This window comes from Canis lupus, chromosome 24 (genome assembly GCF_011100685.1).
Source record: "Canis lupus familiaris isolate Mischka breed German Shepherd chromosome 24, alternate assembly UU_Cfam_GSD_1.0, whole genome shotgun sequence".
In the NCBI taxonomy this organism is placed as follows: domain Eukaryota; kingdom Metazoa; phylum Chordata; class Mammalia; order Carnivora; family Canidae; genus Canis; species Canis lupus.
The window spans coordinates 43,031,822-43,043,031 of NC_049245.1; the positions used below are offsets into that span (position 1 = coordinate 43,031,822).

Sequence of the window (11,210 nt, forward strand, 5' to 3'; positions counted from 1 at the left end):
GCTCTGCCCCTCTCTCCCTCTGTCTCTATGAATAAATAAAATCTTTAAAAAAAAAAAAAAAAAGAAAGAGAAAGGTATACACTGCTCACCTCTATCTTCCCCTTCAGGACCCCAAGCCACAAGGTCAAGGGCTCGGTGTGTGCTTCAATGGCCTCAACACCACTGTCCTTGTGTGTCCCCCCCTTAACCCCCATTCACACACATCCACGGGAGTAGGAGGAAAGAGTGTATGGCTTTACCTTCAGAAAGAGCTGGGTTCGAGGGACGCCTGGGTGGCTCAGTGATTGAGCGTCTGCCTTTGGCTCAGGCGTGATCCTCGAGTCCCAGGATCGAGTCCCACATCGGGCTCCCTCATGGAGCCTGCTTCTCCCTCTGCCTGTGTCTCTGTCTCTGTCTCTCTCTCTCTCCCTCTGTCTTTCATGAATAAATAAATAAAATCTTTAAAAAAAAAAAAAAAAAGAGCTGGATTCAAACGTCAATCCCACCACTTCCTCTCTAGGCAAGTTTGGGTTCCCACCAGTTCCTTCCTCCCTAAAATGGAAATGATCCCACTTGCTTTGCAGAATGCCGAGAGAATTAACCGAGAAGCCCCATAAAGAAGGGTACCACAAATCCATCACTGCTACGGAAAGATCTCAACCCTCCCACTTTATCACTATGATTTATTTCAGCGACGCATGTAGGTAACGAAGGACTCTCTGAAGTCCGTTTCTAGATTCAGCCCTGCAAGATTCTTTCTGCCTGGACCAGGGATTGCCTCTGAGGGCCGGGAAGAAAAGGCAGCAATCCCATTCAGGGCAAGACTTCATGACGGGCAATCGCCTGCACGACCCACACAAACGCCAGCCAGGACCCGCACCTCTCCAGCCAGGACCAGAGTCAGCCTCCTCAATTCTCTGGGTAGTGAACCGGACTAGGGCTGAAGCATGCTTTTGCTGAAAGACCAGTCCCAAAGAGGCGAGTCATTTTACAAGTGGGAATAGAGAGAAGTGGTTATTCTTGCTGAACTATGTGAATACCTCGGTGATGCAGAAACTTCTAGAAACACTGGTCTCCAGGATGGAGGGGCAAGCACCTGGGGGGATGCTGGGGGGATCTGCTGGGATATGGGGAAAATACTACAATCATAATTATAATAAATTTCAAGGACTGATGGACATCAGGAAAGGTGGAAATTCATAATGGAGCTTTGACAAAAATCTCAGCATTAACTGGTGGATGAGACTGAAAAGAAAGGACCCCGTTGCAGCCAACAATCTCTGGGTTCCATTTCCATATTCTTCCCGGGAGACAGTCTTCCTACCATAGTGTGGCAGGCACTGGTGACATTTCCAGGGCTCCTTCCGGGGCTTCCCTCTCCAAGCCCAGGTTGATAGTTTCCCACCCACCTCTGGGCAGATGTGACTACCCGACTAGCTTTGACCAATGACATGGGAGGAGAAGTGGGGCATTCACGTCCAGGTGGAAATTTTAAAAGCCCAGGCACAAGTCACAGAGTCTTTCCCTCTGACACGGTGACCAGTGACATTCGAGAGGGGGTCAGCCCCATCAGCCAGGGGACCTGAGCACCCTCCCACCTGGCCAAAGTGCAGAGGCCCCTACGAACCCACAATGGAGCCATAACTTTATACGAGAGAAAAAACCTCTGTGGCTTTACCCCACCAAGACTGTGAGGTCTTTGTTATCACATGATGACTTCATTTGTGCCACACAGACAAATGAAGGATGAAAATAATCAAAACGTAGGACCAGGCCTTTAGCTCACTGATCTCACACTGCCGAACCACGATTTTGAAAGACACCAAATTCTATCCATAACATTAACTCATTTATGAGGGCAAAAAAATTTTTTGAAGATTTCATTTTATTCATTCGTGAGACACACAGAGAGAGAGGTAGAGACACGGGCAGAGGGAGAAGTAGTAGCTCCCCCACGGGGAGGCCAACGCAGGACTCGATCCCGGAACCCTGGGATCACTACCTGAGCCAAAGGCAGATGGACGCTCAACCACTGAACCACCCAGGTGCCTCTGTGAGAGCAAAATTGAATGTGTCTTGTTCATTAAAAGCATAATTTTGTCTGTCTTAATAATGACCAATTAGTTAAAATGTGATTAACATTCAAACTTTTATCTTGAGTGCCTCCTCCTTAAGTTTTATATTTTAGTCTACATTGTATAAAGTAAGAAAACTAGACTACAGCAGTAGGATTTATTTCTGTTTAGGGCAAGGACCCACAAACTTACTGGCGGGGATGAAATCACAAAGCATTTAGAAGATGCTGCCTTAGAACAAACACCTTCAACGCATCCATGCACATGAATAGCCAATATCTGAGCACCTCCCGTGCCATGAGAATTTGGCGAGGCAGTGCAAGAACAGGATAGTAAGAACGTCTGAAAAAACAGTCAAGAAAGGAGTCCTTTATCAAAGGCCAAACACAAGTCATTGAAACCACAGAGTAGCTCACTTGCCTCTGTTGGCAACGTTACATTGCCGGGCAGATGAGCACTGGGACGGGGATAGAATCGGTCTAAGCCGACTGTCACGCTAAGTGTTTAGATTTTATTTTTTCATTTTTTTTGCAAACTACATAAAAGCAACAGAGAGGCTGGCATTACAAGACAGTACAGGCCTAACTCTGATGCTTAAAAACACGCAAGTCCTCGATTTTGGAAACAGTGCAAGTTTTCATTCACAGCCAAATTTAATTAAGCCAGACAACAAAAGATTGGAACTTGAAAGCTACTCTGGGGAGATAAAGATGTGAAAGAATAACACGTGACCTCAAAGATGCAGGGAAACCTAATACTCACCGAGTCAGATTTTTCAAACAGTACAGAAAGAGCTGAAGGGAATTTACGGGAAGCCTTGAGTGATTAAGCCCACCCCTTGTCTCGGGCCCTGGAGACGTTCTCTTTCGTCCCTCCTGCCCCCCCACCCCCAGGGTCTCCAGAGGCTTCTAAACGCACTGAATCCACATGGGGCTTTGTTGTGGCCTCACCCCAGCCGGGGGAGTTGGGGGGCAGCCTTGCACCTGCTCCAATAAAGAGTGGGGAGGCTGTACTGTTCTGTTAATGAATGCTTTGGGCTTGTCACTCCCTTGAAGGAAAAGACAATTTGTACTTTGACCATCTTCCAGAAGGGGTGGGAAGAAATACTTCAGTCATGTGCTTTTTTTTCTTTTTATTTATTTATTTTTTTTGAAATTAAAACTTTTGATTTTGGAATACTTTTTGACTTAGAGAAAAGTTGCAAATACAGTACAGAGAGTTCCCTCTGTACCCCTCACTTTGAGTTTCAGTTTGCCTAGTAGTAAAATTTTTAAATACCTATAGATGCTAAAAGCAAGGGAAGGAGCATTATACTCTATTTATCCTCAAATAAGTTTGGTGTTCTCTTTAAAAAAAAAAAAAAAAGATTTTATTTATTTATTCATGACAGACACAGAGGCAGAGACACAAGCAGAGGGAGAAGCAGGCTCCCCGCAAGGAGCCCGATGTGGGACTCAGTCCGGGATCCTGGGATCACACCCTGAGCCAAAGGCAGACACTCAACCGCCAAGCCACCCAGGCGTCCCTAGTGTTCTCATTCAAATTCCAAAGATCTCTGAAAGAGGGAAAGGTGTGTGTGCAAATACACATTTTGGGGGCCGTTTTTTTGACATCTTCAAAATAACGTGGGTGGCTTAATCTCAACATTTTAAGATTAAGTATTTAAAAACTGCTATTGAAAAAAAATAATGATAAATTTTAAAAAATTAAAACTGCTATTGGGGGCACCCGGTAGCTCAATCAGTTATGACTTGGACTCTTGGTTTCGGATCAGGTCATGATCTCGGGGGCCTGAGATTGAGCCCCATATACCTTGCACTCAGCGGGGAGTCTGCTTGAGAGTGTCTCTCCCTCTCCCTCTGCCCCTCCCACTCATATGCTCTGTCTCTCTCTCTCTCTGTGTCTCAAATAAATAAAATGAAACTTTAAAAACCGATATTTGGACCGGTATAGCAAAGTGAGTAGTGATGTGGCCACCACAATAAAAACGAGAGCTACGATTTATTGTGCACCTACTGGTGCGAGACTCTACGCACCCATGTTATGATTTTGGCTTCATGAGGGAGCAGTTTATTATCCAGCTTTCTCTGAGACAAACTCAGAGATGTCAAGTAAGTTGTTCAAGGTCACACAGCTAATAGGCACCCACAGTGGAAACAGACACATGGATTTAAGCTGCCTCGAAAGAGAATCGCTGTAGATGCCGGTCCATTCTCCCTCGCCAAGTCACACCCTCGGCTGTCACCGAGAACTTCCGTTACACGGCAGTGAAGCCCCCCAACCCCCCACCCCATATATCACCCAGAATTAGCTGCAAAGTGTCAGGAAACTTGGCCAGGCAGCCCCAAGCATCAGCGAGGGCTGGAAGCCTTCACTGTGAAGCCCTTTATAGAAAGCCGCAGTTGGCAGCCCCCTCTCCTGCATGGGAACAAATTAACATTGGCATTCCAAACACAGGAAAGGAAGGAAATTGGAAACACAGTTTATACTTGGCCAGCCCTTTGAAATACTGTACCATGCTACCGACATCAATTAATGGAAAGCAGGGTTGTGCTGAGAGGCTCTGGTTTGGAAATGCATTAACACACGTTAAACATGTTTGTACAGGAACCGGATTATAAGCACCCTAGCTCCAAAACAATAAAGCAATTACCCTAAAACTGGTGCTCTCCGAGTTGTCATTAATTCAATCCACCCCACGCGGATCAGCAGAGGCTTTGCGCGGCTCCCAACAATGCCTTCTGCCACAAATGCTGAAAGGACGCATCGCACAGGCGTCTCCGAGCTGCACATAAGTAAGTGTCAAACTTCATGCGCTCCTCGCATCCCCCCCAAATCATAAACACTCCACTGGGGTGGGGGGGAGACGCGCACAGCGGCGGCCCTGGGGTTTGTCCCCGCGGCCACTCCACGCTGGGTACGCGCCATCTCTCGCCCGGGGAAGGTCAATGACCAAATATCTGTTCCAGATTAAGAAATACCAAGTCCCATTTTTGTCAAATATTATTTGTCAAGTGCCAGTCGCTGCAGACCCCAGAATTCAATTGCAGCTGAACACACAAGCTAATACCAAACGGTTCACATAAGAGCCGTGGTCATACGTGGGATCGTTTGCAGCGAAGGAACCCCCCCCCCTTCCTCTATAAACTGTTTCAGGAATTGGAAAGAAAAGCATCTGAAGCTCTGGAATAAATAAAGTACTGTGCCTTGAGCCGCCCCGTGCAAAAGACCCAGCACGCCGGGAGCGAGGACTTAAAAGGACCAAAAAGGCAAGTGCCCGCTTCACGATTTTGTAAGAGTGCCCGAGAGGAAAGATCGTAGAGGATGTGGGTGATTCTCGACGTTTCTGGCTCACGACGAAAGCATCGGCTGGTTGCTGGCCAGCCCAGCCTCCCCCCGGAGCCCTCGCCCACGGCTGTGCCCACCTGCGCGGGGCACCCGGGGTCCCGGGGACGTTCCAGGCGCCCCCGCCCTGCTCCCGCGCCCCGGTGACGTCACCCTGCAGCCCCACGCTGCTCTGGGACCCATCAAGTCCGAGCAATTTGGGTGTGTAAAGCTAAATGTGTTATCATTTTCACCACAAATTAACAGTTTCTATGTAAATATTGGTATTTCCTCACCCCATGAAGGCGAGAGGAGGCAAAATGGCACCGGCGCATTTGATTTAAACTAATTAAAAGCAGAGGGTCATGCAATTCAATATATTGATTTTACCAGTGGGACTTAAGTCTTTTATAATAAGTGTACACAGCTGCAGCACTCTCCCACCACCACGTTTTAAAGGCTAATCCTCGCATTCCTTCTGACAATAACATGACAGGTCCCACACATCCCTGACTGTGCCCTAACCCCGGTGACACTGCCAGAGTGCATTAAGGCGAAGCGTTGCAGCAGCCTGCCAAAAACAGTGTGTCGACAGCCCCCAGCTAGGTCTGAAGAGTGATTGCAAAAAAATTAACATGGCCAGCCATTCGGGCTCTCCATTCAAAATATTCATCCGGCAAAATGGATGGGCAGGCTGGGGAGGGTGGGGACTGGGGGAGCGTTAGGACACTCTGATGCTTGCGATGGGCCAAATATGACCTTACCCAATAGGGAAAAAAGATATTAAAGCGATAGGGGTGATCAATCAACTTAGATGGGACTCTCCCCGGAATGAAGTCATCACTTGCCTCTGAGTTCAGCGGACATGTGATATTCGCTCACATTGCAGGCATTCCGGCGGTCAGGGGATCGGACACCAGCTGTGTTTATCTCGCGGAGGTCTGATAGCCCTACTACGCGATGAAAGGCCCCTGAGCCGCGGCTCACAGGCCCCTTCTTCTCTCGGGGCATTCACAGAATCATCCCTTTACTGCCCGGAAATCGATCTTTATCTGGGCCGCCTCCCTTGCACCTTGGATGGACCACTACGCAACCAAACAGAGAGGCCCGGAATAAAAACCGAAAATAGCCACGCAGGCTGGCATCCGGGGCTGGGCCTTAACCTGCCTGTTTTCCAGAAGGCAAATATAAAGAAGATCAAAAAAGTTCAAATCTGGGTCACATACATCCTTGGGAAGGGAGGGGGGGACGGTGGGGGAGGGGGGACAGATCTTTGATTTAAGAACCAGGAAAGTGAGGTTTAAAAGAAGTGATTTTGAAAGGGTTGCTAAAAACACAGCTGTTGGTGCACTCCTCTAGCGAAGGCGCTCTGCAGCAAGCAAGAAAGCAGGGGGAAAGCCTGTGTGACATCTATATTAACCTCTGGCTGCTTACCAGTGAGGGCCGGCGCTCCAAGTGCTGGAATGTAGAACAGCCCCTTCCAAATTTTAACACAAGCCAGGTTACAGCTGCAAATGCCTGCAGCCCATGCTCCCTTCACGAAGCACTCCCTGAAGGAAATTTTTAAACTGTAACAGAATCTTTTTCTAATACTCTACAGTGGTAGGGCCTGTAAAGGGGCAAGAGGAGAGATCTTAATGCCAAACACTTGTCAACGAAAAGGACAGCCAGATGGTATAAAGCAAAGACTCCACAGCCTTCTCACTGCTCTTCGGCTACATTAACAAAAGCCACTTTTGTACACCGAGTCCAATAACGACCGGCTTCCAACTCCGTATTTTTTTTTTTTAATTTAGCTTCGAAGATTAAAACAAATTTGGTTCTTTCATAACCTGGGCCAGAGAGGAACATGCATCACACACCCCTAATGCCAGCCGGCTTCTTTTTGAAGATTCCAAAAGGAGCTGCTGGATTTCTCCAGGGGCGGGGGGAATGGTTAGGGGGCTCTAGCTGATTCGGTCTGCAGAACTCACGTTGCCTGGGGACAATTTCAGAGAGGGTAGCCTGTTTTGAATTCCAAAATTAAGGCTACACAGAGGAGTCGGGGGCTTGTTAATCCAAACCAGTTTACAAATCTCGCCATTGAACTGAAGAGGCCCGGGCTGAGAAGAGGTGGGTCTCCCTCCGTGGCTCGGCGAGCATTACACGGGGCTTCATCGGACGGGCCACTCTTTGTCACAAGGTGGGGTCTGAAGTCCTCATTCTCAGCACCTGGTTTTGTCGTACATTCTCCTCTAGCTCCCTCTCTAGTTTAGATCCCGCTCCGCCTGGCAAAAAGCTTGAATTCCAAGGAGGAGGACTTATAGGAACAAAAACCAGTTTGGCTGCAGACAGAAGGAAGAATAAAGGCACCAGGTCTGCAAAAGCCTTCAGAATCTGGTCCGAGGTCCCCCAGGCACGGCAGGACAGCAGCGCTATGTGGCGGAGGAAGGAGGGGGCAGTAGAGAAAGTCAGCCTCTCCCTCAGCAGCCCCCCGAAGTCGCCCCAGGCCTCCACCCCCTCCACGTGTTACCCAAGTAAGGGTCTGATATGAACAAATGACATTTTCTTATTATTGGATAAAGTGTGAGACTTAATGCACCTTTAGAAAACTTTGCATGTTACAGATCAATTATGATTTGCAGTCCAAGGAAAAACAGTTGTGCTTCCTTAGCAAACTTAGCTTCCAGATTGGTCTCCTACGCACTCCCCTCCACCGCCACTACCACCCCCAAGCCCCTGCCATACAGAAATCCCCAAGCCCCAGACAGAATGGAAGAGACAGGAGCTTTACTCGTCCCATGCTGCTGCTGAGCAGAAATAAAGGCCACCCTTAAAGTGCCTACAGGAGGAGTCTTGCCAGACTGCAGGCCAGGTCTTCACCCAACCAATTACCTCGAGTTTTAGGGACAGCTAGGGAAAGAAAACAAGACCAGTGCACACTCTGTTAAAAGCCACTGCGCCATCTAATTTGGAGTGATGTTCCAGAAAGCACGACCTGAGAAAGTCAGGACTGTCCCACAAAGCCCAAAGCCAGCCCGACTGATTAAGAGGCTCAGACAAGCCGGTCTTTGTCCTTTCAAGATGAAAGAAATGGGGCTAACGGGTTGAAAGGTGTGTGTGTACAGCCAGAGGAGGAGAACCACCCAGCTATGGCCTTCCCAAACAAGTATCGGCTTGCTCCCACCACCGAGGGGGAGCAAACAGCTCTGCCCCAAGGTTCCCAGAGGCACCCAGTCAGCAGCCTCCTCCTCCTCTGGGGTGGGGGGAACCCCGGCCACACTGCTGGTCCACAGAAGCAGCAAGGTGATTTTTGGCACTGGGTTTGCAGAAGCCAGGGCTTACAAATGCCTTTTTAATGACCCCAGCCTGGCCCTGAAGGCCACCACTGGGACCTGCGGCATTCACTGAGACTCGTGGGTGGGTACCCAACAGGACAGAGGATACCACAAATCCCTCGCCAGAGAAAGGGCCTAGCCCCAGCTAACCACCAGCTTCTGGACACTACAGAGTGTGTCCTGCTTTAATTTACATATTAATTCATATATATTTATATATGTGTGTAAGTCTTTAGTTTCTGGTATAGGTCACACATACACGTTGCAAAAAAAAAAAAAAAAAAAAAAGAATCACACGGACAAAAGTGCAGACAATGAAAAATCAGAAATCAGACCCCAGCTCCCACTGCCCTGCCCCGCCCCCCAGTAAAACCTACTTCCAGTTGGCGGTGTCTTCTTCCAGGGGGGAACAGATGATATACAAGCGCCTACGTAACCTCACTGATCTGCACCTTGCTCTTTTCCACCTCATACATCTTGGAGATTGTTCTAAATCGGGACATATGGAGCTGCCTCCTTCTAACTGGCCGCTTAGTATAATTTAAACTTTCTTGAAGTTATTTTGGCATCTGAACCTCCCACCCCTTTCTCGCTGAAACTCGTTGCACTGTTTGATTTTCGGCTATTAGGAAGGGCAGACGAAGGCGACCTTCTCCGCAGCTGGGAGCATCAGGGTGGGTCCCCGGCGCCCCGCGCCCCCACCCGCGCGCCCCGCGCCCCGCGCCCCCAGCGAGGGGCTCCAGAATCACCGCCGGGGTGACGCGGCGTCCGTGGGCGTGACTCTGCGGTCTCGATCCCGTTCGGATTTTCGCCGCAAGTAGAATGAAATCGGCTCAGGAAACAACGCTATCGGGGCGTGTTATCTCGGAAACCAAATATTTGATCGCCAGCCCTGCAGCGCGCCGCCGGGGGTTAGTTTGAGCAAGCCTGGCGGACGTGCGTGCACGGAGGGAGGAGGAGCCCCCGCGCCCCCGCCTCGGCCCCCCCAGCCCCGGCCCCCGCGGCTCGGGTCGTCGGCGAGGTCCCCCGGCCGCCCCCCGCGGCGGCTGCTCCGAGCTCCGCGCCACTCCATCGCCAAAAGCCGTGGTCTGCGCGCCACACGTGATAAACGCTGAAAATGGATTGTGCCCGCCCGGGACCTATCATTAAATATTTAAAATAGAAAGCTCGCCATGGCACCGTTTCTTCCCCAGCCCCCGCCAGGAGAGCTGAGAGCCAGGGGGCGCCGGGCCGCACGCAGGGCCCCCCCCCCCAGGCGCAGGCGGCGCGCGGCACGCTCGGGCGGGCGCACCGCGAGGGCGCAGGTAGGGCGGGCCGGGGCGGCGAGGGGGCGCGGCGTCGGGGTGCCAGGTCCAGGCGGGGCCCAGGGGGGCCCCGAAAGGGCGGGAAGGCGGCTGCGCCCCGCAGGGCCCTTTAAATCCAGGTAGCCGGGGCGCGCGGGCCGGCACAGCTCACATGACCCAGCCCCGCGCTTTGAACTGAGCCGCGGCCGGCCCGGCGCCTCCAGCCCCGGAGGTGCGGCCGCCGACCTGACCCGGAGGGGGCTTCGGAGCAGCCCTCTCGTCCGCCGAGCCCCCCCCCCACCCCCAAGGCCGGACGAGCCCGGGCCGCCCTACCTGGGGGGCGCGCACAGCTGGGAGTCCGCCGGGGCTGGGGGTCGGAGCCCCCGGGGCGGGCGCTGCGCTTCTGCAAAGGGCCGCGAGCGTCAAGATGCAAGCAGCGGCCCCCTCCCCGTCCCAAAGCGCCCCTGGACCGAGACGCTGCCCCCACCCCCACCCCGCCTCCTGCCCTCACTCACCGAGGTTGACGAAGCTCATGACCATGTCGGCGTCGGTGAGGAAGTGGCTGTCTTGCAGGCTGGCCAGAGGGGGGCCCTGGGTGCTGAAGACGGCCTTGTAGGGGTAGGAGAAGCCCTGGCCGTCGGGCCCGCCGCCCTCCTCCACCGCCATGGCATTGTACAGGTCCAGCATGAACATGGGCGCCGAGTTGTGCTTGCCCTGGAGGTGCGGGCGCGGGCGGTGGGGCAAGCCCAGGATAGAGAGGATCTCGCGCTGCATCTCCCGCCGCTCCTGGCTGCGGAGGCGCCGGTGGATGAAGCTCGAGTGCACCTCGTTGTCCAGGCTGAAGTCGGCCAGGGCGGAGCGCAGCAGGAGCAGGGGCGCCCAGAGCGCCACGAAGCTGCGGGGCGCCGCGGCGCAGGGCGAGCGCACGTGCATCGCGCCGGCTCTACGCGCCACCCGGGCTCCGGGCCCCCGGCTCCGGGCCCCGCGCCGCCCCAGGTGGCGGAGGGGGGCAGGCGGCCGTCCGCGCCGCTCGGTCACTTGCTGCAGACGGGCCCCGCTGCGCCCGCGCCAGACATGGCCCCTCCCCGGCCGGCTGCGCTCTGCCCGGACCCCCGCCCCCCGCTCGGCGCTGGCCCCGGGGCCCCTCGCCCCGCACTCGCCCGGGCGCACCGCGGGGCTTGGAAACCGGCTGGAGGGAGCGAGCGGGCGGGCGGGCGGGCGAGGAGGCGGGC

General features: G+C 52.8%; 1 protein-coding gene across 1 annotated transcript in view; it reads right to left on the reverse strand.

The window, feature by feature from the left end:
• The window catches only part of BMP7 (bone morphogenetic protein 7), an 89,854-nt gene extending 78,943 nt beyond the window's left edge, over positions 1-10,911 (reverse strand). Inside the window, exon 1 of the mRNA NM_001197052.1 lies at positions 10,494-10,911. Coding sequence (NP_001183981.1) covers positions 10,494-10,911 — 418 coding nt within the window. The remainder of the gene's footprint in view (positions 1-10,493) is intronic.
• Between the last annotated feature and the right edge of the window lie 299 nt (positions 10,912-11,210).